Below are 27,365 nucleotides of genomic sequence, written 5' to 3'. Positions count from 1 at the left end.
GCAGATAGACAACAAAAATAAATGAAATTCATCCAAATCAGTGAGGAAGAAACAAAACTTCTATTTGCAGATGACATAATATATAGAAATAATATATAGAAAACCTAAAGACTCTACCAAAAAATTACTAGAACTGATCGATGAATTCAGTCGTCACCAAAGACAAAATCAATGTACAGAAATCTGTTGCATTTCTATACACTAATAATGAAGCAGAAGAAAGAGAAATTAAGAAAATAATCCCATTACAATTGCATCAAAAATAGTAAAATACCTAGGAATAAACCTAATCAAAGGTGAAAGACCTCTACTCTGAAAACTATAAAACATTGATGAAAAAAATTGAAGATGAAACAAACAAGTGGAAAGACATTCCATGCTCATGGATTGCAAGAACAAAAACTTAAAATGTCTATACTACCCAAAGCAATATGCACACTTAATGTAATCCCTATCAAAATACCAACAACATTTTCACAGAGCTAGAACAATCCTAAAATTTGTATGGAACCACAAAAGGCTCTGAATAGCCAAAGCAATTTTGAAAAAGAAAGCAAAGCTGGAGGCATCACAATTCCAGACTTCAAGTTACATTACAAAGCTGTAGTAATGAAATAAGTATGGTCCTGGCACAAAAACAGACACATAGATCAATAGAACAGAATAGAAAACCCACAATTATGTGGTCAATTAATCTTTGATGAAGCAGGAAAGAATATGTAATGGGAAACAGACAGCTGTCTCTTTAACAAATGGTGTTGGGAAAACTGGACAGCTACATGCAAAAGAATGAAACTGGACCATTTTCTTACACCATACACAAAAATAAATTAAAGATGGATTAAGACCTAAATGTGAGACCTGAAACCATAAAAATACTACAAGAGAGCACAGACAGTAATTTCTCTGACATTGGCCATAATAACATTCTTCTAGATATGTCTCCTGAGACAAGGAAAATAAAAGCAAAAAATAAACTATTGGGACTACATCAAAATAAAAGGCTTCTTCAAAACAAGGGGAACAATCAACAAAACTAAAGGACAACTTACTGAATGGGAGAAGATACTTGCAAATGACATATCCAATATAGGGTTAGTGTCCAAAATATACAAAGAACTTCTACAAATCAACACCCAAAAACCAAATAATCTAATTTAAAAATGGGCAGAAAATGAACAGATTTTTCTGCAAAGAAGACATCCAGATGGTCAACAGACACAAAAGATACTCAACATCACTCATCATCAGGGAAATGCAAATCAAAACTACAATGAGATGTCACCTCACCCCTATCGGAATGGCTAAAATCAAAAACACAAGAAACAACAAGTGTTGGCAAGGATGTGGGAAGAAAAGGAAGCCTCTTGCACTGTTAGTGGGAATGCAGATTGGTACAGCCACTGTGGAAAACAGTATGGAGTTACACTAAAAAGTTAAAAATAGAACTACCCTATGATTCAGTAATGATGGTACTGTGTATTTACCCAAAACATACAAAAACACTAATTCAAAGGGATACATGTACTTCTATGTTTATAGCAGCATTGTTTATGAAAGCCAAATTATGGAAATGTCCATCAATAGGTGAATGGATCAAGAAGAAGAATATTATTCAGCCATAAAAAAGAATGAAATCTTGCCATTTGCAACAACTCGGATGGATCTAGAGGGTACTATGCTAAGCTGAATAAGCCAGTCAGAGAAAGACACATATTATGATTTCACTCATATGTGAAATATAAGAAACAAAACAAATGAACAAAAGAAAAAAAAAGAGACAAACCAAGAAAGAGACTCTTACCTATAGAGAACTGAGGGTTACCAGAAAAGAGATGGGTAGAGAGAAGGATTAAATAGGTGATGGGGATTAAAGAGTACACTTGTGATGAATGGAATTCACACCAGGTGATGCATGGAATTGTTGACTCAGTATATTGTACACCTGAAACTAATATAACACTGTATGTTAACTATACTAGAATTAAAATTAAATTAAGTTGTATTTTATTGTTTTATTATTTTGAGAGAGAGAAGGAGAGAAAGAAGAGAGAGGGGCACAGAGAGAATCCCAAGCAGTCTCTGTACTGTCAGCACAGAGCCTGACGCAGGGCTCAATTGCATAAACAGGGAGATCATGACCTGAGCTGAAATCGAGTCAAACGCTTAACCAACTCAGCCACCCAGGCCCCTAAATTAAAAATTTTTTTAGGGGCGCATGGGTGGCACAGTCGGTTAAGCGTCCGACTTCAGCCAGGTCACGATCTCGCGGTCCATGAGTTCGAGCCCCGCGTCAGGCTCTGGGCTGATGGCTCAGAGCCTGGAGCCTGTTTCCAATTCTGTGTCTCCCTCTCTCTCTGCCCCTCCCCCATTCATGCTCTGTCTCTCTCTGTCCCAAAAATAAATAAACGTTGAAAAAAAAAATTTTTTTTTTAAATTTTTTAAATGATAAAGAAGTTGGCTCTGCCTAAATCAAAAATTCTCACAGAGGAGGCAATATATTAGTTGGGTCTTGAAGGCTGGGCAGGAGTTGGTTAGTGAAGAACAGGGACAGGATAGTCTCAGCAGAGAAGACAGTATATGCAAATGCACTAGGTTCTAAATGAGTCTAGGGTATTCAAACAACCCAGATATTTGTGGCAGGTGTATGAGGAGGAGAAGGTTGATGAGGCTGGGAAGGAAGTTTGAGTCAAGTCAAAGGCTATGAGTTTGTATTGATTATACAGGCAAGGGAAGGGAGTTGGTAGAGGTTTTTAAGCAGGGTCCTGCCATAGCCTTTGTTTTCATAAAGGTAATTAGAATGTAAGAGGAAAATAAAGTAGTGGAGAGAAACTGGCAGTAGTGTTTCTAATCTCTGCTGAGTTCCCAGTAGTGTCTCACAATTCTTTCATTTGACCTGTCTAGTTCCTTCATTCCAAACCATTATCACCCTCCTCAAACCCTCCTACTTATCACCTTCCTACCAGGCAAACAATTCTGCCTTCCCCGTCAAACAAAATGTTGGGGCCATTTGGCTTGAATTCTCAAACTTCCTATCTTCTCACACTCAAATGCCTCCATCACACCCATCCGAGTATCTTCCATCAGATGCACAGGTTGAGAAGCAACCTCGAGGTCAAGTCCAAACCCTCCAGCTATTCTGAAAGCCCCTTGCCTTCTCTCCTTTATTAAAATTTTCCAAAGAGTGATCAGCCTTCTTTGCCTTCTCGGCCCCACCTCCCTTCTTCTCAATTGGCTGCAATCCTACTTTTACTCCCACTATTGTAATGGAACTGATTTCACCCAGGATATTGGCCAGTGAACTCCCAATTTCCAAATTCAATGGAGCATTTCAGTCTCTGCTTCAAGGACCCAACTGTTTGAATCATTCTTTTTCATAAACTCACCATTCTGCATCACTGACTTCTGTGATTTCAAACTCTCCTTTTTCCCTCCTCGGTCTCTTCATTTTTCTGCCTCCTAAAATTCCACCCTCAGTCCCAAGTTTCAATCCTTAGCCCATTGCTGCTCTTCCCATTTTACTCATTCTTCTTGGAAAGTCCATCCATTGTCACTGCTATTCATATGCTAAAGATTTCCAAATCTATACATCCATCCCATCTTTTGTCCAAGCATCAGACTTACCTACCCTATTGGACATTTTCAAAAGATAGCACACAGGGACTTAGAACATAATGTGTCGAAATCCATCTCCCTTCCTGAAATTTAACTGGTAGCACTATCACTAAATTGCCACACCTGGAAACTGAAGAGGCATTCAAAAATCTCCCCTCGTCTCTTACATCTGATCACCCATTCTTGCCCATTTCATTTCCCAAATACTTTGCAAATCCAACCTGATTTTCCTCATCAGCTACAAATTCGGCCTATATCATCCCTTTTGCTGAACTACTGCAAAAGCCTCCCATCTGGACTCCAGCCTATGTGGCTGCCCCTGACATTGGGGTAACCAACTATCTTGGCTTACTTGGGAGTATTCTTGTTTGGGCTCTAAGAATCTCACATTCCAGAAATCCCTCAATACCCATTGTTCATGATACTTTTAGTTGCAAATGAAACTTGCTTAAGCACATTACTGGAAATCCATGGGCCTCACTTCAAGTAGAGCTGGATTCAGGAGTTCTGCTTTCAGGTTTCATCTCTGACCTTTCCTCTTGAATAGACTTCTCTATGAGGCAAGCCTGCTGCTAAGCAACACAGACACATGCATCAGCCCAACACCAGAAAGAGATTCTCTACTCTAGTGGAAATGTCTCAGGAAGTTTTCTGATTGGCCCAGCTGAAGTCACATGTCTATCCCCAAACCAATCACCATAGTCAGAAGGATTGGCTAGACCTGTATTATAAATCTACCCTTGAAGTGGGGAGAACTCCTAAGAAAGAAGATTCACAGAATGAAGAGGCAGGGAGTCAAGATGGACAACAATGAACGGCTATCCCCTTTAAATCCCATCCAGCATCCTGTAGTCTGGCCAACCGGACCCATCTGAGAAGAGTGCACCCTAGAACACTCCAATTTAACCATGTTACTTTTCTACATAAAACCCTTAAAATTCTCTCAATACTTGCAGGACAAAGCCCATGCTCTTTGAAAGGGTATACAAGACTATGATCTGGTCTCTGTCTACCTTTTCAGCCTACCTTTCTCCACTCCCTTCCTTAACGCTTAATCCTCTAGTAAATACCACAGACTACAAGAGTCCCTCATGGGCCACACCTTTCCCCCCTGACTAGTTATTAATCATGCTTCAAGACTCAGGTCAAGCATCTCTCTTTCCTGGAAAGCTTCCTTACCACCACCACTGCCCTAAACACACACACACACACACACACACACACACACACACACACACACAGCACATGCCCAAACTTGCCCTGACACCACACCAACTTGAAAATGTGTCAGCTTCCTCTACTAGACTGCAGGTAGAGACCGTACCATAATCATGTTTATATAGCAAGTTCTAGCACAGTGCTTAGCATGCAGTATGTGTGTGACCTTTGATCTTGAACAGAAAATGTTCTGATAAATAAACAAGAAAGAACCAAATTCAGTTAATATAAGTGGAGGACAAACTAGCTTAGTCGAAATGAACATAACCTAGGTAGATGGTGTCTTTCCATATTCTGTTCCGTTGGGCTATGTGGTTTATTGGGGGTTTTCTTTTTTCTTTAAATCACCCTCTAATTTGCAAATACAGAGTAATTACATACAAGACATACATAACATACATACATAGAAGATTACTCATGGGGGATGTAATTATCATTAGGTTGCATAGATCGAGTACTTCCAGGAACTGATCTAAGTGTTTTCTATGCACTATTCCTTTAATCCTCATAACAAACCAATGACATAAGCCTTGTTTATTTTCCCATTTTAAAGGAGAAATAATTGAGGCTTAAAGAAGTTACACTAACTTTCTCAAGTTCTAGCGAGGATCAAGGATCCAAGCCCTGGTCTTTCTGGTTATAAAAGCCCATTGTCTTAACTACTACACTTTTAGTCTTTATCTTTTTTCAGCTCAATCCTTAACAATTACACAAGGAAGCAAAAGGAAATCAGAAGGCTCTTCTCCAGGTAAGCCATTTCTTGTGAAGTTAGTATTTTGATAATTATAATACAATTACAATACAGTGATATAATCAGGTGTTAAGTGGTGATACTAAGAAAGTTTGCTGCTTCTGTGCATATTAAATTCTTTCTCAGATGCTTGATTGTAGAAAATGAGTTAGCATAAAAGCATTAAAGCACCTAGGGACAGAAATCACTTTTACCTTGATGAAGTTCTAAGATGAAAGAGAACAATTCTTAGAATTCTCCCCTGGTTTTTGTCTCCTTTTGTTTTCCTGAGGCTCTGTCCTACTTACTGGATAAGTAAAAGATTAGATCCAATTGGTTTCATCCCCCCCAGGCTAACCTGAGCTGTCTGGTTGGCCTCTTCAAGAGATAGCTCCAGCATACAGAGGAATGAGTTCACAGTAAAATTCTGATTCTTCTTCCTTGCCTTGTGACTTTGGAGGTGTCTTTTGACTTCTCTGAACCTGAGTTGCTTTAGCAAGGACTCAAATTAATAAATGTGTAAGCATGTTATAAGCCAGACAGTTCTAATTGATATGATAAAAATACGAACTCTATTCACTTCCCAAGCTCCTAGCTTGTGTCTGACACGAAGCACTACTCCATCAACAACCGGTTGTTTTGATCATTCTGATCAGGTTCTTCCTTGTCTTGTCCAAAGTGCCCAGTGTTGTGTTTAGCACATAATAAACAGGTCTGTCAGTAGGCCAGTTCAAGGCAGTGCTAAGCGCCATTCTGTTTTGCAGACTCTCGCCTTTTGGAGTTCTTGTAACTTGTACAGTAACCACCTTAGTAAACTAGTAAATTCTAACTCCATCCACAAGTAGCAAAGATTTCTGGTTTTATCACTTCACTGAAGATCTCTTCAACCTTTGCAGAGAAATGTATATTCCTTAGCTCCTAGTGGGTTGGCATCAGGGAGACTGGAGACTGATCAAATGAGAGCTTCCCCCTCCTTCTCTCCCACTCCCCCGAGACTTGTAGAATGGTTTTGCTGAAATTCAGCGGGAAGAACGCCAAGAGTTCTCAAACTTCTCTGATAATAAGAATTACCTGAAGTGCTTGTTAAAAAATAAATTCTAAGCCTTATCTCAGCCGCACTTAATCTGAAGCTCCTGGGAAGGGTTTTGAAGCTGCATTTTTAACAAACATCCATAGGTCTTATTATCAGAACAATTGGGAAATCCTGATAATGCAAACACCTCACTTTATACAGGAAAGTTCTGAGGCCCAGACCGAGAGATGTGAATTGTTGGAGGTGAAGGGTGAACCCCACATGCTTAAAAGGATTAGGAAGGGAAGGCTAAGTGAGTCCAAGCAGGCTTGAGTTGACAATTGGGAGGGGTAAGGTCTGTGGCAAACAGGAAATCCTTGTTTAAAAGGGAAAAGCCTCCTCTGAACTCCAGCCAATTGTTGCCACAGATAGCAACGGAAATCAGAATTTTTCTAAAAAATGTCTCCATGTTTAAATGTTGACAACTGATTTAAAATAAACTTTTTTAAACATTTAAAAGCCAAACTTCTCTTAGCTAGCAGTTTCTAACCTTGCACTAGGACTTTGTGAGCCATAGCATCTTTTCCTTGCCTTTCCTGCTGGTGATAGCATACTGCCTCTTTTCTCAGTGTTAAGTGGTTTAAAAACATTTTTTTTCCTTTTACTACGTAATCTCTATGCCCACCATGGGGCTCAAACTCACGACACCAAGATTAAGAGTCCACATGCTCTACCAACTGAGCCGGCCAGGCACCCCTAAAATAGCTTTCTATCACCTAATAAAAAAGGCTGACTAATAGGACGGGCCCTTCATGGGGCGCCTGGGTGGCGCAGTCGGTTAAGCGTCCGACTTCAGCCAGGTCACGATCTCACGGTCCGTGAGTTCGAGCCCCGCGTCAGGCTCTGGGCTGATGGCTCAGAGCCTGGAGCCTGTTTCCGATTCTGTGTCTCCCTCTCTCTCTGCCCCTCCCCCGTTCATGCTCTGTCTCTCTCTGTCCCAAAAATAATAAAAAAACGTTGGGAAAAAAAAAAAAAAAAGACGGGCCCTTCATGGTCTGGTTCCTACCACCTTTCCTACTTCATTACCCATCATTGGAAAATAAGAATTCTAGACCCAGATTACCTCGGTCTGCATCCTGGATTTGCAACTTCCTAACAGTAATATGACTCCAGGTAAATATATCTCTTCATTTTCCAAATGGCAACAATAGTACCTACTTCCACCGGGTTGTTGTGAATATTAATGTGTTACCGTAAAGCTCTTAGAACAATGCTCAGCATGTAGTAAACCCTCTATCTGTTATGGTTGCCCCCCCAGAAGCTAGCCTCAAAGATGCCTTGAATTCATACCTTCAGAGCTGCAGTTCCCCCTCCTGGAACAAATGTTCTTTACAGTGCCCTGGCTGAGCTCTTGATTCTTCAGGTCTCACTGTTCTGGCAATGCTCCTCGCCCAGGAACACTCAGGCCTTGAATATTACTCATCATCGCGTATCACCCTAAATTGCAGGAGTCAGGCATCTCCACTAAAGGTAGAGACCTTGCTTTTTCACTTTTGTAGCCCCAGGACCTAACACAGTGTCAGGTACATCCTTTCAATAAATAGTGCTAAAGGAATAAATGTGCTGATCTTGATTTTCTTATTTGATTATAAACTTAAGGGCAAACCCTCCATAGGCTACATCTATGTATTCTCTGCAGCCCCTAGCAGAATTATATTCCATAGTCAATCAATTAAGTAATTTCTGCGGTTTGCAAAATACAGTGCTAGCTTCGGATCAAAGAGCTTATTACTACAGTTTGGTCCATGCCATCCCCACATGCCCTCCAGGGATTTCTACCTTTTGAATCCCATTAGCAGTTCTCCGGGCCTTTCTTCTGTTACTGAGCACTTTTCACCTTGGATTTTATCTACTGATGTGCATGTCTCATTGCTTCATTAGACTATGAACTCCTTGGGGCCAGAGTATGTGGCTGATTTTTTGCAGACTTCAATATAACTAGCATAGTTCCTTGCCCATAGTAAGGACTCATTAAATATTTCTTGGTGGTCTTCATGATACAGCCTTTTCACAGAGTTTCTTATGTTTCTCTAAGGACTGTTAAAAAGAAAAAAAGAAAGGAGGGGCGCCTGGGTGGCTCAGTCAGTTAAGCATCCGACTTCGGCTCAGGTCATGATCTAGTAGTTCGTGAGTTCAAGCCCTGTGTCCAGCTCTGTGCTGACGGCTCAGAGCCTGGAGCCTGCTTCAAATTCTGTGTCCCCCTCTCTCTCCACCCCCCCCCCCCCGCTTGTGCTCTGTCTCTCTTTGTGTTTCAGAAATGAATAAACATTAAAGCAAAATTTTTTTAAAAAGGAGAGGTGTCTGGGTGGCCCAGTTGGATAAGCTTCCGACTCTTGGTTTTGACTCAGGTCGTGATCTCACAACTTGTAAGTTTGAGCCCCCTGCATCAGGCTCTGTGCTGACAGCATGGAGCCTGCTCAGGATTCTCTCTCTCTGCCCCTCCTCTGCTCGCTGGTGCTCTCTCTTTCATAATAAATAAGCTTAGGGGCACTTGTACCCCAATGTTTATAGCAGCACTCTCAACTTTCTCATAGCCAAATTATGGAAAGAGCCTAAATGTCCATCAACTGATGAATGGATAAAGAAATTGTGGTTTATAGACACAATGGAGTACTAAGTGGCAATGAGAAAGAATGAAATATGACCTTTTGTAGCAACGTGGATGGAACTGGAGAGTGTGATGCTAAGTGAAGTAAGCCATACAGAGAAAGACAGATACCATATGGTTTCACTCTTATGTGGATCCTGAGAAACTTAACAGAAACCCATGGGGGAGGGGAAGGAAAAAACAAAAAAAAAGAGGTTAGAGTGGGAGAGAGCCAAAGCATAAGAGACTCTTAAAAACTGAGAACAAACTGAGGGTTGATGGGGGGTGGGAGGGAGGGGAGGGTGGGGGATGGGTAGTGAGGGGGCACCTTTTGGGATGAGCACTGGGTGTTGTATGGAAACCAATTTGACAATAAATTTCATATATTGAAAAAATAAATAAATAAATAAGCTTAAAATAAATAAATAAATAAATAAATACATAAATACATAAATAAATAAAAAGAAAAAAAAAGATTCAGTGCAATTTCAGGGACACCGGCCCTGTGTTATGAATCATGCCATGGGGAGTTTTGTTCATTTGAAGGAAACACATGTCACACTGTTTGCAGCTTCTTACCACATATTGAAGAACAAAATTTAACCTCTATAGTTGCAATTTGAGGAAATTATGATTTCACAAGGGTTACAGCAAAGCATCTCAAAAGAAACTTTGGAACTGCTTCCAGTTGACAGTATACAAATGCTCTTTCCTAGAAAGAACCCTTTTTGTTTATTTGGAAAGTAATGTATGTATTACAGGTGATTAGTTACCTTCACGAGTCCTTGTAGTATAGAAGTTTAACTTACTGAGGGCTTTGGTTAATTGTAAAAGGAGGAGGCAATGCCGTCTATGACACTGAGGTGAAGGTGCCAGTGGAAAAAATAGGTGTTTTCCACATTCAGCACACCTGAGTTAGATGAAGAGAGCTTTGTTCCTGTTGTAACATTTCCACCTACTTGCAATAAGTAGGTTTTCATAGCATTTAAGGCAACAACTGAAGAATATTAACACCAATTAGAGGGAGACGTTGTCTGGGTAGTTGCACACGTGTTTACAATCAACTGTTTCATGATTGGGTTTTTCAATGCAATGGTAACTTTGCGTTATGTTCCGTCAGGGAAGAATAACAACAGTTAAAACTTAAAGCAAAACCCAAAACAAGAGTTCTGCATTAATTGTTGGGACCTTCCTGAAACAAAACACTCTGAAGAATGTAGACTATTAATTGCTTCATACCTCTAAGCACTATGAATTTAGAATAGAGACTCTAAACTCCTTTCTCAAAATAAATATATTTATACTGTGTTTTAAGGCATCAGAGAATCTGTCTGATGGATGGTTTTTAGTTTCCCTATTGCTATTGCAGTTTAGTAACAGACACACTATACTGAGCACTTATTTATTATATGCCAGGTAGTTTGCATTCATTATTTCTAAATCATTCATTGAGTCAACAAATACTAATTCAATACCTACTGCTTGCTGACCAGTGTGCTAAATCCTGGGCTACAATTATGAACCAGACATTAGCTCTTACCTTTAGGGAAGATACAGTTTTGTAGAAGAGGTAACGATTCTGCAAGTTGGGTAATTTTACCTCCATCTTTAGATGAGGAGAACGAGATGCAGAGGGGCTAATACTGGCTGCTCCCCATGGTCTTCAACACCAGACGACGCTGCCGATCTCTTCCCTGCTTCCTGCTTTAATTTACCCATCTTTGCAAGGGTTTTAAATCAGGCAACTGAGGAGGAGGCTTGAAAATCCTTAGTAGGAAGGCAAGAAAATTCTATTGAAAACTCACTGCTCTCAATCTTTTGGGAAAACAAGTATTAAATACTAGTTATGCTTTGGATTAGGCACCAGTTTAAATAAAATACAATGAGCTTAAACAAGGCCTAAAAACCCACATTTCTGTAAGATGTGGAAAAAGAGAAACTTAATTGCAAGGTGGAGGGCACACGGGCTCATGTTATTCTTAAAATGCAGAAACTTGGAGCTTTTTGTTAGTATTAGTTGGTTTGTTTTTCTCTCCAGACTTTTGCTTTTCCCTGATTATATGTGGTCATGACAAGGATGGGAGACAGATGGCAGGGGAGCCATTGAGGGTGCCCTTTGCCAAATAGGCAAAAAAAAAAAAAAAGAAAAGAAAAAGAAAAAATATCCCGTGGACTAAAGCCATGTTAGACTTCTCAGTAAGCATTTTTGCTTTCTTTGGCTATACCGACAGGAGATTGTTGCAGTTAATTATCAAGTGACTGTTCCAACTAAGAGATGATTGTTCTGCTGAAGGCTTTCATTTATTTTGTTCTCTTCTTCCATCTGCCCCATCTAACTTAACCAGACCCCTCAAAACCATAGCAGAAATGCTCAGCTGGAAAACATACAGCTCTGCAGAGAATAAGGGCACCAGAAATCTTTGCCAGGCCACTTCCCTATTCCTTAAATATGGTTCTGCAAAATGCACAGCCTTGGACTGGTACAGTCACTTCCTGGTTGGCATTACCTACAGCCTCTTATCCCGATAACCCCTTTCACAGTCCCCGGTGTTATCTTCCTAGAACACTGATCACGTCACTCCCTGTGTGAAGGCCTCTGCTGAATCCCCAAAGTTTATAGAAGGAAGCCCAAATGCCTGAGGGCGAAACAGAATGGCCTTCATAGTCTGGGCCTAATCCCCACCTACTTTTTCAACCTTATCTCTCCTTTTTCTTTTCTACACCAGAGGCGCACACACAATCACTCTTTGTTCCCTGAACAGGGTTTGGTCTTTCAGGGCTCCACACCTTTGCACAAACTAGTGTCGCTGCCAACAGCATCCTAGCTGGGGAAGTGACACTTGTGTTTTAAGACCCACATAACTTGCTGTCTCCCCAATAAAACCTTCCCTGGTCTTGCAGGTTAACTTCGGTCACTTTCACCTTTCTGCTTCCTTAGTATTTTGCATATAGTCTTCTTATAACATTAATATCACTGAACTATAACTACTCAGATTTTGCAAGTATAGTCTCTAACACCTTTTCCCTAACCACGACCCCCAACTCCTCTTAAATCACCTTTGGTTTTCTGACTTTTGACACCATGTAGATAGAGTAGGGCCCTAGTAAAATGTCTGTTAAATAAAGAATAAAAAATAAAACTATGCCACATCCAGCTCAAATGTTTAAAAGTGGAAAAAAATACACACACACACACACCAGAGATCTATCTATATATAGAGATACACACATATACTATATATATGATTTCATAAGGGTTTTAATTTTTCCATATAAAAAAACTTATTTAAAATACATTCCAAGTTAAAAGAAACAAAAGCACACATTAAGAAATGATGCAATTATTCCATACCAGTTTATTGTAGGTATTGTGTTTCAAAAAATTTATAGCATAAATAACTTCTCATGTCATAAAATAACTTAGTACAATTTATAATAAAACTTTGAGAATTTAACATCTCATCAAAATACAATAAAATATGGTTTTAAAATAGGATCAACCCTTTCTGTTTTTCTTTTATTTGAGGGCACATAAACCAAAAATACCCAAACTACTGCCGCACATTTGAACTTTAACAAAGCGCATTTGGTTTATTTAAATGTAACTCAACCATTCTAAATTAATACATAGTTTGTTTTCCTTCCTGCGTGGTTCTTTGTAATTTTTGTTCCTTTTGACTTGTATTTGTTTCAACACAGCTTCCTTCTTCATTTTCACCTCTTTCCATCTGCAAAGTCATCTATCTCCGGGCCCTCGGAACATGTAGTTGAACTCACTCAGCCCCTTGACATCAGTTTCTGTAATCCTTGCATCAGTGTGGGGAGTAACTGCTTGAGTAACTACAAAGGTATTTCAAAACTTCAGTGCAATTTGGTTCAGTTATTTTCATTCAGATGCCATCACCGTTCGGGGAGATTAATCACTGGAACCCACTGATCCATGTAGCGACTTTCCCGGCAAAAACAAATAAGTTGACTTAAGGCAGGATCCTTCCACTGCGATGAATGTGGATTCTGGAAACAAATTGAGAAAAATAAATTCACAATTTAAAAAAAAATCAGCATTTGCTAATAATTACGCTCATTTTAAGAGGAAGACAACCTGAACGTTCTACACTTTGGCTGTGTGACATAGAGACCAGTTACAACCATAAAAAATAAGCTTTCTTCTAGGTAGTTGGTTTCCTGCAAAATCATTAAGGGTAATTCTCCACTAAACCATACTCTGCAAAATTTGAACGCATGCAACCCTCTGAACCATTATATATATATACATATATATATATATATATATATATATATATATATATGCATGGTATTTATTTAGTTTTGCACGAGAGCATATTTATTTAGTTTTGCATGACATTATCATTCACAGGTTTGTCCTACCAAAGTTGTACTGTGGAAGAGACCTGAGTGAAAACAACTCTGAGGAATATTTCCATGCTGTGTGTGCAATGGATGAAAGCTGCATAGCAGTTAACTAGAAATGCCACCTGTTATACCTCTCCAAAGACAGGAGAGGAGTAGTAATTTTCAAGAGTACCAAAATGGTTAGGCTGCCACTTAACTAGACCAGTCAAAAAGAGTAAAATGTAAAAGACAAAGCTATCATATTACCTCTGAAAACACAAGTTCTCTATCTACCAAAGGTTTTTACCAGGGAAAAAAGGCCGATTAAAAAAAATGTAAGATTGCAGAGAAAAAATTCCCACTCTATCCTCTTCAAGTATTTCTAGGGAATTAATAAGGTCTGTCTCCTACACCATTTCTATTTTTAACTCTGAGTGGCGGCGAATGAAGCTGACTCCTTAATGAGGGTGAGCCAGGAATTTATTTGGCTTTATCTAATCTGCCCTACTAAAGGAATTAGTCACGGGAGGTAGTGCAGATGTAGGTAGGGAGTAGCTGGGCTGACAATGCTGACTCACAAGGATCTCTTCCGCTGCTGGCAGCCTCCAACGTGCTTAGACATGTTCTGTACCAGAGAAAATCCTGATGATGAAACTAGCACATCTCGGCCGAAAGTCCAGCCACACTCTCTAATGGGGCAAAAGCAGCCACGCTCTTGCCCTCCCCCTCATTCCAGATCTGCAGTCAGGAGACTCTGAACCCTCGCTCACTCCCCTCCAGAACTCTTCACTCCAGCCGGCCCGCAGCCCCCTCTCGCTTACCGTCACCAGGACGCAGTGCAGGTCCGGGGGCTGCTCCGCGCCCTCGCTCGCTGCTGGGCTTGCGTCGGTCTCCAGGAGCAGGAGCTCAGCCAGTCGGCCCGGGTTGCTGACGCGCAGGATGTTGATGTCGTTCTCGCAGCAGAACGCCTGGATCAGGGTGAAGTGGATCTGCAGAGCCACATCCCTGTCGTCGTCCTCATCCGCCGCCAGCAGGCACAGCACCACGTTATCCGGGTCGCTGAGGGCAGCGGGAGGGGCGGGTGAGCGCAGAGACACCACCCGTCCGCGTGGACGCCCGCAATACCCGCCCGGGTCCCGGGGTCGGCCCCGTCCCGCCCGCTGCCCGTGGGGCAGGTGGGAAGCCGCAGCAAGCTGCGCTGCAGGGCGGGGGGGCGCTCGGCGAGGTCGCCTCCGACGGGGCTGGGGAGAGAAGGGGGTGCCACGAGGGACTCGCGAGGGCCCCACTTACACGTTGAGCAGCTTGGCCGCCTCGTACACTCCGACGGTGATGGTGCGCTGACTCAGGGCTTTGCTGAGCACTTCCTCGAGGGCATCCCCCACCTTATCCATCCTACACGTGAGGGAGAGCAAAGGGGTCCCGTCAGCCCCGGTCCCTTCGGGGCCATCGCCGCCCCTTCGCCCTGCACCGCGACTCTCCCTCCCGAGTTCGTGCGCCACCGCGCCGCTCCGCTTTCTGCAAACCCAAAGCACCCCCCCCCCCCAGGCCCTGTCACCCCCAGTGAACCCTCACGCGCCCAGAGGCCGGGTGGCCTGCGAAAAACCCCGAGAGGGCCACCCGCCACCCTCCCCCGAGGGCGCTGCCAGTCCCCGGCGCTGGGCGCAGCCACAGGCGGCCAGCCGCAGGAGCGGCACCGGCAGGGACAGTCCCTTCTGCCTTTTGCAAAGGCCTGGAGGGCTCGGCCGGGTTGGGGGCACGCTCCTTCCGTCCACGGACGCCTTGGGGAAGGCCCCCGGAGCGAGACGGACGGGAGGTGCCCTCTGCAAACTTTTAACCGCTCGCTCCCCGCCAAACCTTGCCCAGAGGGGCCGCAATGGGGTGCACGCAGTGGGCGAGAAGAGTTCAGGGAGAGACTCCGGCCGCCTTACCTTTCGGTCTTCTGCTCTCCAGCCGAGAATTCCTCCAAAGTCATATTGCAACTGCAAATCCCCCTCAGAGCGCGGCGTGCGGACTGCTCCTGCCACGGTGGGCGCTTGGGCGCCTGCTCTCTGCACTCCCTCACAGGCTCTTCCAGCTCCCGCTGCCACCGCGCGGTCCGTCCGTCCGTCTGTCCCTCTCGCCCCACTCGCTCGCCCGCTCCCGGCCCCCTCGCCTCGCCACGGGGCGCGACTCCGACGGGGCAGCTGCCTCACAGCCACTGAAGGACAAAGGCCCCGCTCGCCCGAGTTATCCTGCCAACCTCCAGCCAACCACCACCAGCCTCATTTGCATACGCACAGCCATTGGGTTATGCAAATCAGCCTGCTCTGACAATTTGACCCCAGCTCCTGGATCCGTGGGGAGAGAAGCGGAAGGGGGTGGAGCCACGCGGAAGGCGAGCTCAGGGCCGAGGGCGGTGCAGGGACAGGGGAGGGCGGGGTCCGGAGCCTCTCTTAGCCGGTTGGAGGGGCCCGTAGGAGGGTGGGGGTTCCTTTGCAAAGGCCGGGCGGGAGGGGGGTGTCTTCCAATTGAGTCTGGAGTAGGCTGCCAAGTGTTTTTCTAGTTAGTGCATTCTTTTTTTTTTTTTTTTTTGGTCGTTTCATGTCTTTTGTTTTTAGGGGTTGTTATTAAAATCTATTTCCAGGGTTAATGCACCCAAGTCTAGTAATTATTAGTAAGCAGGTTACATAAAAAGAGTGTTTCAGACCTCTGGGGCAAAGTTTACCTCAGAAGTGTTGTTTATGTAAGTCTAGGCAAAGCTGCTTATTAGTAGTAGTATTATTTCGGTGCCCTGATGGCTGGTTTGATTTATTTTTGGAAGGTTGCAAGGGTTGGAAGCTCAAAAAAGAAAAATCAACAGTTTTGTGTTTGGTGATGGCAGGGAACCAAGTTGGAATCTTTTCCACAGAAAGGCTTCCCACCTGCCCAGGGTAACTCTGGAAAACCGTGTTCAGGAGGAGCTCGTTACCACATGTGTGTATCCTAGCCTTACAACCCAAATTCACCTTTCTCAAGAGAGCTTTTCCCAAGGGAGAATCCTTCTGCACAGGCACCAGCTAGGAGACAAATGTCTGACACCCACACAAGTCTAAATTCAAAATACTCTCAATATGCCCTAAGCTTCCTTTCATAAGGCAAATATGTCACTACCTTCCACAGAGAGCCTATGATCTCACTGTGAATTATTGATGTTAGATGCTGAATCATGAAGCTGCAGCTATAGGACCTTTTAGTCATATGCTAAAATTTCACCTTTGAGATCATGGCAACCTGTGGGTGGAAAACAAGCAGTAGTTACACATTTTTGAAAAGCAAACTTTAGTGTATAGACTTTGACTTAGTAAGTTGAAAATTCTTTCCTTTGTTTTATGAGTATATGCAATAAATGCAAAAACATGTCTTAAACCTATTGAAGTCACCAAAAGTGAAAATGCCTCCCATATGCTCTCATTCAAAACTGCCTGCATTATTAAGGTCTCTGGATAGCCAAAGGTTAATTTTTTGCAAAGGTACATAGGAGTTTTTGCACCTGCATGTTTATATCATTGTAGACAAAATATTGTCCAGCTCTCTTAATTTTAATTTTGTGGAAAAGAAAAGTGATATGTTGGTTTTCTGGTTCATTTATTTGAGCTGACATTTTGCACTGAATTCCTAACTGCATTGTCAGCAAGGGGCAATGTTTGAGTAAAGGAATGGTTATGGCCAATACATAATTTACCCAAGGATGCTTGTGTATTTCATATCTATGCCTAAATCCAAACATGTGATGCCTTTGTTAAAGAATTCCTTAACATTGAAATTTAGGTAGGTGCTGAAAAACTTGCAGTTTTGCAAACAAAAGGTGAATTACACGATATGGCCTGACTCATCATTTGGAAATTGTTGAACTGAGTTCTGTGGAACTCCAAGGTTCTATCCACTAGGTATTTCTTAGAGGTTCTTTGGAAGAAAGTGTGATCACAGCAAGCTGACAAAGATTTAGGGAATTTGTTGATAGCAGGGACTGTGACTTCATGAACTTAGTGTTCTCAGCATCTCACACAATTTCTGCATTTATTAGAAGAACAGTCAATGTTTATTGAGTTGAATAGAATCTGACAGTTGATCGAGATCTCGGGATGCTGCAGTCCTGTTCAGTGCATGAATTTTCTCTAAGATACTATACATTTAACTTTAATTCAAAAAAGTTTCTTTGATGTCATACTATATACCAAGAACAATGCAATTCCTGGTCCTTTGCCTTTAAAGTGCTTGCCATTTAATTGGTATGCCCATGCTTGGACTGGATTTTGGGACAAAATAGTGTGCACTGTCATCAGCTAGCTATGCTGAAAGTCCCATGACTTTAGTCATCTGAACGGAAGCTGTAGGATGGTGGAACCCGTGTATTGTTTATGCCAATTCAAATGAACCACGGCCCTAATAATGCCCCACCCAAGTCAACTATATAGGCCTAGTTCCTCACTCAAAAACTCTACTGCATGCTATATTTGGCCTCATGGGAAACTGATTTGTTCAAGCATTGTGGGGTTGTTCTCTGTGACAGAAACCTAGCCTTCCAGTATTCAAAAATATTCATTTGTCATACTTTCTGACTCAGATATGTTACATAATTTCATCTCATTGCTGAGTCTACCTAGAGTGTTTCATCAGTGATTATCTTCCAAGTTGGTCCTCGTGGCTGAGAGTAGAAGCTCCCATTTCACTACAGTTGGATTACAGTTATATTTTCAGATGATCACAGATTATTTATTTCACAACACTTATTAGTCCCAGGGGAAGTTGCTATCCAATGATAGATCGGAGGAATTTCCCTAGATTGGTATAGAAAATGTATGTATATGTATTGTTTAAAATAACTCTAATATGTGAAGTCATTTTAAAAACTACCCCAAATAGCCCCGAGTTCTTCAACTGCACAGGACTGGAATGACCTGTAATAATATTTGTAAGGATGCCAAATGGTTATATTCGGAAATTGGATGAAACTATGTACTCAAGAATTGTTAAATTATTTTAGTATCGCTACCTACTTTGTATGTTTAGAGTCTTTTTCATATTTTCTTCACTTTTATCATACATATTTTCCTACTATTGGTTCATAGTGTAGAATGATAATCTTTCTCTTTAGAGCTTAGTCAATCCTTTAACATCTGAAAGAAATATGATGCTTACTATTGCAGTATTAGATCATTGTTTGTATTAAAGGAGATCAATTAGGCTATGACATAGTTATACATGTATAACTATGTAACTATTATATTTTATTATTAAAAATCATAAGTTGTCTGATATAAACTGACATAAGTCTAGTGAAACTGGTTTCTAAAGGCAGGCTGTGAATTTTCTTCAGTTTCTTCCCCAGAGAAGATTATTCAGACAAAATTATTGTCACCTAAAAATGTGGTTTTTAGGGCAATATTTTCATTTGAATTTAACAAATTTGAATTTAACAAGTTTAAATAAATGTTTAGCTTCTTGGGCCATCACTGTGGTAGGCAAATTCTAAGATGACCTCAATGATCTTTAACTCCCTTGGTTTAGAGGTCTATATAATCCTCTTCCCTTGAGTGTGGGCAGAACCTATGCCTTGCTTCTAACCAGTTGAATATGGCAATGGTGTTGGGTGTCACATCCATGATTATATTACATTCTAAGGTAAAGGTGAAAGGATTTAGCAGATGTAATTAAGGCCCTAATCAATTGACTCTGAACTAATGGAAAGGGAGATTATGCTAGACTTAATCAGGTGACCCCTTAGAAGAGGGCCTAGGTTTTCTCTGAAGACAGACTAGAAGCATCAAAGACTCTCCATCACTGGCTTTGAAGAAGCAAATTTTCACAGATTCTACAGTGGCAAGGTAATTAAGTTTGCCTGCAACCTGAGAGAGTTTAGAAATGGATTCATCCCTAGTAGATCCTTCAGATGAGAATGTAGTCCTGGGTAACACTGATTTTAGCCTTGTTTAGCCTTCTCTCTGAGAAGAGAACCAAACTGAGCCATGCCTGAACTTCTGGCCTGTAGAAACTGTGAAATAATAAATGAATGTTGTTTTAGATCACTAAGTTTGGGGTAATTTGTTACAAAGCATCAAAACCTAATACAATCCCCTTAGTGCCATCTTGTTGTGTGTTCAACAAATCCTTACCCTATGCAAATTCTCTTCAGTTATTAATATACATGGAATTAGAGTCATTCTGTTGCTTTGAGCCTTATGCCAACCATCTTGTGTTGCCATCAGCTGTTCACATTTCACCAGCCATGCAGGAGCCAGCGAGATGAGGTGTCAAATGAAGAGACTCACTGGGACATTTTTCAATGACCCCCTCACCCCATTCCTCAACTCCCCACTGAGTCATGTGTATGTCAGAAGGCTTCTATTATAGTAGGAATTGTCTCTCTGTGAATGTCTCTGAATGGTAGACTAATCAGTGGTGAGGGAGGTAGGTGGTCTGAGGTGGTAATTGGCCAATGGTAATTTGTTCTTGAATAGGTTTCTGAATTTTTTATCTCTGAAAGAGAAGAGGTCATTCTTTTCACCCATCTACTTCATTGCAAAGTTTGCTTCTTCCTATGTCTTAACAGTTTAGTCCTTGGACCTCTTCTCTTCTCTGTCTACACTCACTCTTTTGGTGACTTCATCCTTGGCTTTAAACATTTATATGCTGATGACTCCCAAATATACTTCCAATATGGTCACTCATCATTCTTGAACTTCAGGCTTACTCATCATCTCTGTCTTAATATACGATAAGCATCTCAAACTTAAAATGACAAAAGTTGACCTTCTGATTGTTCTCCTATAGGTCAATCCTTCCCATTTTTCAGCCTCCACATCATGGTGTCATCCTTGACTTCTTTCCTTCACAACCCACATCCACTCCATCAGCAAATCCTATCAGCTTACCTCAAAACGTAAAATAATTCAACAATTTCTCAGGGCTGCCACCACCACCACCATCATCTCCCACCTGGATCACTGCAACAACTGATCTCTCTGCTTTTGCCCTTCCTCTGCTCACCTCCAGCAGCCAAAGTGATTCTATAAAGAGCAGGTCAAGTCCCAGTCGAGTCTCTGACCCAAACTTATGATAGATCCTCTTTTCACTGAAAGTAAAAGCCAAAATGCTTACTATGGCTTAAAAGAACCTATAAAATCTGTTCACTATGATGAAAATGTTCTCATATTGATGGTAGTGCTAGTTGCAGAACCCTGTTAATATCTTAAAAAACACTGAATAGCGCATGTAGGGTGAATTATATGGAATGTGAATTATATCTCAATAAAGTTACTATTAAAAAAATATATCAGATCCCTACACCAACCTCATCTTTTACTACTCTCTCCCATGCTCATCCCTCTCTAGGCACACTGACTTTCCTTTTGTCTCAGGGCCTTTGTACTTCCTGCTTGCCTAGAATATTCTTTCTCCTGGTAACCACCTTGCTCACGCCCTTCAAGTCCCCTTCTTAATGAGGCCTGACCTGACCACTCTACTTAAGTTGCAATACCCAGCATTACTGATCTCCTAAACCCTGTTCCTTCTCTAACAAACTATATCATTGGTCACTTTCTAACATATATTTTTACTTCTATATGTTGTCTATCATCTGGCTACCCCCTTAGCCCACTCTACTCCCCCAGTACAAATTCAATGCAGTAGGATTTGTTTTGTTCACTGGTTGATCTCTAGGTGTTTAAAATAGTGCCTGGCACAGAGTGGACCCTCAATAAACATTGAGTCAGACACTGTTGAAGGAATAAAAGTTGTCCAGATTCAAAGATGTAATTGATGAACTAGAACATAAAGCTATAAATAAACTTTTAGTCTCTTCTTATATATTGGAAAGGAAGATGTCTTGATTGAACGCTGTTTTTATTGGTTGTATTTTTTAATTACAGAGGCTTGTGCACCCTTATCTGCATTTTATATTCTTCTACATACTTCCTCAACCCCCAACCTGACAATTTTCTAAATATTTTTTTTTTCAGGAGCTATAAACTGGTCCATTTTGTAAGCTAAGGATTTGTGACCTCTACCAGTCTGTACTGTATACACATATAAAACCCAGTAGATTAAAAGGTGCTTAATTGCCAAGCTTCAAGTCTTGTTCTTTTAATGTAGCATAAAGAGATTATAATGATGAGGAAAACAACCTTGAAAGGTTTTATGAAGGTGAGTTTTGAAGTGGGAGATTTAAAAGGGCAAAGATGGGGTGTTTTGTTATAGAAGCAACATACGAGAAACACAGTGGAGATGAAGTTAAAGAAACTGAGTAGCATTTAGGACACCGCAAACAAAAGAAATAAGGGGTAAAGGAAAATAAGAGCATTCTTTACTCCTATTTGAACTTTTACGTTTTTCTCTGGCTTCAGTGCTTGTATAAGCATTTAATCTCTATTCACTGAAAGTTTTTGACAGTAGAGCTTATGATTTGAAATTGCTTGTAAGATCTGTGCTGTGAATAATATACATTCTTATATTTCTCTCTGGTTCTCTTTTACTTTGGCAACGAAATGTCAATCTCAAGGTCTGGAAAGTATTAAATATTAAAACAAGATAATTTACGATTAAACCCTGTAAGACTGGTCTTTTGAAGAGGGTCTAGGACACGGTCTTTTGAAGTGCTCATTTCTGGCTGGCTGGGCTTGGAGGATGTCTGACAGTACTCTGTGTGGCTACTGTTTGACTTTATATTGTAAAGGTCCAAAGTAGCCTCATTTTTAGTAACCAAAGAATGTGGAGAGCAGACTGTTATCTGGCTGTCCATTATGAACACTTTACTCCTGTGCTCCACGGACCATATCAGTTTGTGGCAAAGTGATGGATTGTGTTTAACATTCTGTTGTTGACCTATAAGGATTTTTGCCATATGTTCTAGCTCATGCCCTTAAGATATAGGAGGGGGAGAGCATATTAGTATCACTGACCACTAAGCAAAAATGTGTCAGAGATTTTGCTTTCTCAGCTGGAACATCCCCCTTGGCAAGCCGTCCCTCCCTATTCTAGGAAAACATCACCATCAAATACAAGAAGGCCTGCTTATAGATTAATCTGATGGTTTGTATTGTGTATCTGTATTTTAGGGAAGTTTTGAAATAATGCTGTAAAATTAAGATTTATGTGGCTACTTTGCATGCACAACCAACATAATTCTAATTTGATGTCCTTTCAAGAATTTGGCTTACAAAGTGATGCATGATATTAGGCAGGCTGTTCAACCACTCCATACCTCAGTTTCCCCATTTGTCAACTATTTTGTAATTTGTTTTTTAGAATTCTGTCTCCCCAGAATAAATAGTAGGCATAATCCTTACATATAGATAGATAAAAGCAGAAGTGTTCTGGCTGCAGTAGCCAGATAGGGATGGGGGTAAAGGAAACAGAGTTCTGCAGATTTAGGACTCCTCTCACTCCCCTCCCCCAACTCAACCCATAGTCTCTGAAACACACATTGGTCACAGTTGGAAACTGAAAACTTAGTCCTAAGGGACTCTTCCAGCTGTAACGTTTTTTTTTTTTTTTTTTTTTGCTTATTAATTTTGTTATTCTATAATTATTCTATAATTTTCACAGCCCCTGAGAAACTTCTATCTTTACCACCGAAATGTTTTTCTGGGCGTAGACAATGTAATCAAGTAATTTGTGTAAAGAATCAAAAATACATTCATAGTCTTCTGCTTTGATATCAATTTTCAAAAATTGCAATCCATTTCAATAAATTTAGTTGAGATTATGTTACAACTTGCCTCATTAATCTTAATGTATCGCCTGGTTACCAAATGCTTTGGAGTATGGTTTGGCCCTGTGTCTTAATAAACAGGTCGCACCTGGGAGCTAGTGGGAACTCTCCCATCTGAGAAGAAACAGCTACAACAGATGGTAAAACGACTGAAAACCAGGTGGGGTCATTGTTTAATGACCATACGAATTAAGTTTGGTTAATTTGGCGTGCCTCTCATTATCCCTGGCAACTGGACCCTCTACTCCATTTTGTAAGTTTGGATTTATATCTTTTACATAAACTATGAAAACAAGTCCATCTGTGATCCCAAAGCTACACTCGCCTTGAATCCAACCACAATGTAAATCCTGATTTCTTTGGTTCTGACTGTGAAGAACCCATAAACATGGGGCTTTGGCAGTACTCTGCAATTTACTTTTTTTTTTAGTTACTTCTTATCATCCATGACAGGTTCCCTTCACTCTTTTTGAAGTTTTTATTTGTAAAAAGAACTTAATTTTCAGCCTAAAACACATATGAGCATACTTTCCAAGAATCTGAGATGTCAAAATTTCAACCCATGTGTACCCCTTTAGAAGATCTTCTGAAAGCTGTAACAGTGAGTGACACAGGGATGTTTCCAAACATTCCTAACTCGACTTGTGATTTGCTAGTGAAAAACAGCACATTTGTTAAATGCTTGTCATGTACTTGGCACTATGATAAGATTTTTATTTATATGACATCACTTGACTGTCATGACCCTCTTTGAGGAGGATATGGTTATCTTCATTTTATTGCTGAAGAAGCAATGTATGGTCTATTGGAGAGGTTAAGCTAGTTACTAGCTCAAAGGCCCCACAGCTAAGTGGCAGACCCAGGATGCAAATGCACATTTGTGGGACCCCGGACCTCACCTTCTTAGCCATAGGTTATCTTCCTCTAGAACAGCTGTAGTTCACATAGCATCAGAGCATTATACTCAGAATGCAGACTCTGGAGTCAGGCTTAGGCAGGTCACCTAACCTCTTTGGTCATTTTCCTGAGTAATAATAGTACCTATCTCATAAGTTCGTTATGACAATTTAATGAGGTAATATACATGCAGCATTTACAATGCACGGCACAAAGAATGCCATACATGTTACTTACACAGCACACATTTTTCCAATTCCCATTCTAATTTTTTTCGTTCCCAACTCCTTCATCTGTGTAAAATATCGGATTTTCCCTTTCCTCTAACATCTGGGGCATCAATCGCTCATGGTAAAAGTACTGGGCTTCCCTGACCTCACCTAATGCTGTGAAAAATTCCACTGAATTTTAATACAGCCACAGCTGAATCCAATATACGTGTCCCCCCCCACCACCCCCCTCCCCTCAACTACAGATGAACCAAGTTTTCTCCGTTTGTGCACTTCAGACATTCACGCAGTTTTGAGAGCGTGAATGATGTTCTTCTGCAAGGACCAAGTCTTGATGTTTTTCAAACTCTTCCTGTGTGTGTGTGTGTGTGTGTGTGTGTGCGCGCGCGCGCGCTTGCAACCCCCACCCCTCCCAGCGCGTGACCTCACGCACACATGTTTAATACAGAACAATGAGTTTCTTAAATTGTAGAATACCCTTACATTTCTTTTATCCTCTGAAAGCTTCCTGTATTTGTGAACTCCTTTCAAATCAGCAACTGCAGCCTCAACATCTGGGTCCTCCCTGCTGTAGGGAACATAAATTAACTGGTAGCATCCTGTAAATGTTACGGGTGGGAAATTGGGAGTACAGAGAGGCAGGCCAGAGTGCGTTCGGTATCTAGCAGCTGGTCCCGATGTAGTGCCTCAGAACTGGTTTTAGCTGACGTCAGATAACGCTGATGTGCACCAGATTGACTTGTAGTACCAGTAAAGCTGACCCCTCCCACTTCCCCTACTGCCCCCGTGCTTGCCAGAATGCTGGAGACCATTATGAACTCACAGTTGTCATTTGATCTCCATCTGGCTGCTGTCACTAAAGCTGCCTTTTATCGCTTGCCAGAAGTGTAAAGCTAAAGACATTTCTCTTTCTCACAGATCTTTGCTTCTAGTCCTTACTTTTTTAATTTTCTGGGTAGTTCCAAATAATTCTCCTTCTGTCTGAGTCTATGTACCACCATCAGGAAACTAACAAAGGACCCACTGGAGTATTTACCCACATGTCTACTTGATGAACTAGATTTAGCAATAGATTTTTAGGAAGTGTTAGAGGTGGACTGTGGCTTTGTTGACTTCAGATATTATGTCTTAAACTCGATGCGGTTTGAATTTCTGAGATAAATGTGAGATTTGCATGTATGATCTCATGCTGTGGTAAATTTTATGGAGCTGTAGATCACAACAGTCTAGCCATACAATTATAAGGGTCTCTGTACTGAATTAGAATCTACACAAATTAAACGATAAATATAAGACCAACATGCCATAAATTGGATCTTATAACAGCTTAATAATCTAAGGAGGACAGAAGAATGAATTCTGAGGTGATGTTTAATGTACTTAGTCACTAGAATGTTCTTAGTATAGAAAATTCATTGTAAATCTGGTACCAGCTTAAAGATGTGCTGTTAGCAATGGTCCAGTAGTTAAGATTTTGCAATCTTAGCACCACAGCCTGGAGATCATTCCTGGTCAAGAGACCTCTTGAGAAATAACATTTCACATTCAGTAAACGTTGTTGATGGACATGGATGGAAAATGGGCTCTAAAAGTTTTAGAAACAAATTTAGGATCCTGATTTTTAGTTAATGTAGCAAATTAATCCTTTAAGGAGTAATTATAAAGAACTTTTTATGTATGTTTTCAATATACTGTTTCTAAAAAAAAATAGGAGTCACTACATTCTGTATGAATCTATATCGTGTTTGCATGTAAAAAATGAAATAATGTGGAAGGACATACATCACAATGAAAACATGTTCCTCTCTGATGGGATTACAGGTCATGTTGATTTTCTTATTTTTACTTACTTTTATTTGATAATGTTTCATAAAATAAGCATGTGTTACTTTTTAAAAATATTTTAAAGAGGTAAAACTTACCTTCAATGAAAAACACACATCTTAAGTGTACACTTTGATGAGTTTTGACAAATGTATACACTCATTTAACTCAATCAAGATATAAAGTCCAATTAAGGTATAACCTCAGGGTGCCTGGGTGGCTCCTGTGTCTCCCTCTCTCTCTGCCCTACCCCCACACTCATGCTCTGTTTCTGTCTCTCAAAAATAAATAAACGTCAAAAAAAATGAAAAAAGGTATAACCTCAACAGTATATAACCCCAATCATGATATATAACATTTCCATTTTCCTAGAAAGCTCCCTTGTACCCTCTTCCAAGCCCCACATCCCATAAGCAGCCACTCTTTAATTAAAAACACAGCACAGTTTTTTTTTTAAAGAAACTTCTGTGTAGACTAGGATAGGAATAAAAAGTAAATAAATAACTAAGTTGAAACAGTTCCCTGCATTCTCATCTCCTGTCAGTGAGGAAATGAGAGAAATGATAGAGAAAGCATGGAAGAGAGAATTTAAGATCTAAATCATGTAACTCAAGAAAACTCGGAGAAGAGCAAGATAATACCTAAGATTTGATAAGATCTTAGATCCATTATTTTATTCCAGTAGAAAAAGGGGGAAAGACTACTAGACAATAAGCTCTAAGAGGTCAGGGACTGTGTTCATTTTGTTCACCGTATCCTCAGTAACCTGACTCAAGAAATGTTTGTAGACTGAATAAGTGGATACTATTATCCAGTTACACAGTCAACAAATATTCATTCTTCCAATAAATATCTACTGACCTCTTACTATGTGCCATGGATTGTGCTAAAGCCCTGGAGACAGAATAAAAGACAATGGTCCCTAAAAATGATAGAAATGGTGTCTAACCTCATGAACCTTACAATATGTATTGTCAGGAAGACTGATGTTAGCTGTGTTCTAGAAACAGATAGAATGACACAGTTGGGGAATTAAAGAAGAAGGAGCTTGGTGAGTCTGAAGAAGTGAGAGAAGTCCAGTGCAGCAAGGGAGAGAAAACAAGAGATGGGGG

General features: G+C 40.8%; 1 protein-coding gene and 1 long non-coding RNA gene across 2 annotated transcripts; one reads left to right on the top strand and one right to left on the bottom strand.

Annotated features, from left to right (window-relative positions):
- Nucleotides 1–1,745: 1,745 nt before the first annotated feature.
- LOC123598042 lies at nucleotides 1,746–11,014 on the top strand. Its single transcript, XR_006712359.1, has 3 exons — nucleotides 1,746–1,999; nucleotides 5,016–5,020; nucleotides 11,002–11,014. It is a non-coding gene; the product is annotated as an uncharacterized LOC123598042 (long non-coding RNA).
- A 1,544-nt stretch (nucleotides 11,015–12,558) lies between these two features.
- Nucleotides 12,559–15,893, bottom strand: GADD45A (growth arrest and DNA damage inducible alpha). The gene is made up of 4 exons (XM_045477796.1): nucleotides 15,504–15,893; nucleotides 14,866–14,967; nucleotides 14,397–14,634; nucleotides 12,559–13,236 (listed from the first exon to the last, which is right to left on the bottom strand). The coding sequence occupies exons 1-4, from the start codon at nucleotides 15,545–15,547 to the stop codon at nucleotides 13,123–13,125; spliced, it is 498 nt and encodes a 165-aa protein (XP_045333752.1). The 5' UTR covers nucleotides 15,548–15,893; the 3' UTR covers nucleotides 12,559–13,122.
- Nucleotides 15,894–27,365: the final 11,472 nt, after the last annotated feature.

The sequence above is a fragment of the Leopardus geoffroyi genome, chromosome C1 (assembly GCF_018350155.1).
Source record: "Leopardus geoffroyi isolate Oge1 chromosome C1, O.geoffroyi_Oge1_pat1.0, whole genome shotgun sequence".
NCBI lineage: Eukaryota > Metazoa > Chordata > Mammalia > Carnivora > Felidae > Leopardus > Leopardus geoffroyi.
This window is presented reverse-complemented; position numbering and strand designations above follow the sequence as displayed.

What these genes read in the sequence shown, in the direction of transcription:
- GADD45A (XM_045477796.1), bottom strand. Translation starts at nt 15,547, where the DNA reads ATGACTTTGGAGGAATTCTCGGCTGGAGAGCAGAAGACCGAAAG. An exon ending in GGAGAGCAGAAGACCGAAAG is followed by an intron (nt 14,968 to 15,503) that starts GTAAGGCGGCCG and finishes CCTCACGTGTAG; the next exon opens with GATGGATAAGGTGGGGGATG. An exon ending in TGCACTGCGTCCTGGTGACG is followed by an intron (nt 13,237 to 14,396) that starts GTAAGCGAGAGG and finishes ATTTGTTTCCAG; the next exon opens with AATCCACATTCATCGCAGTG.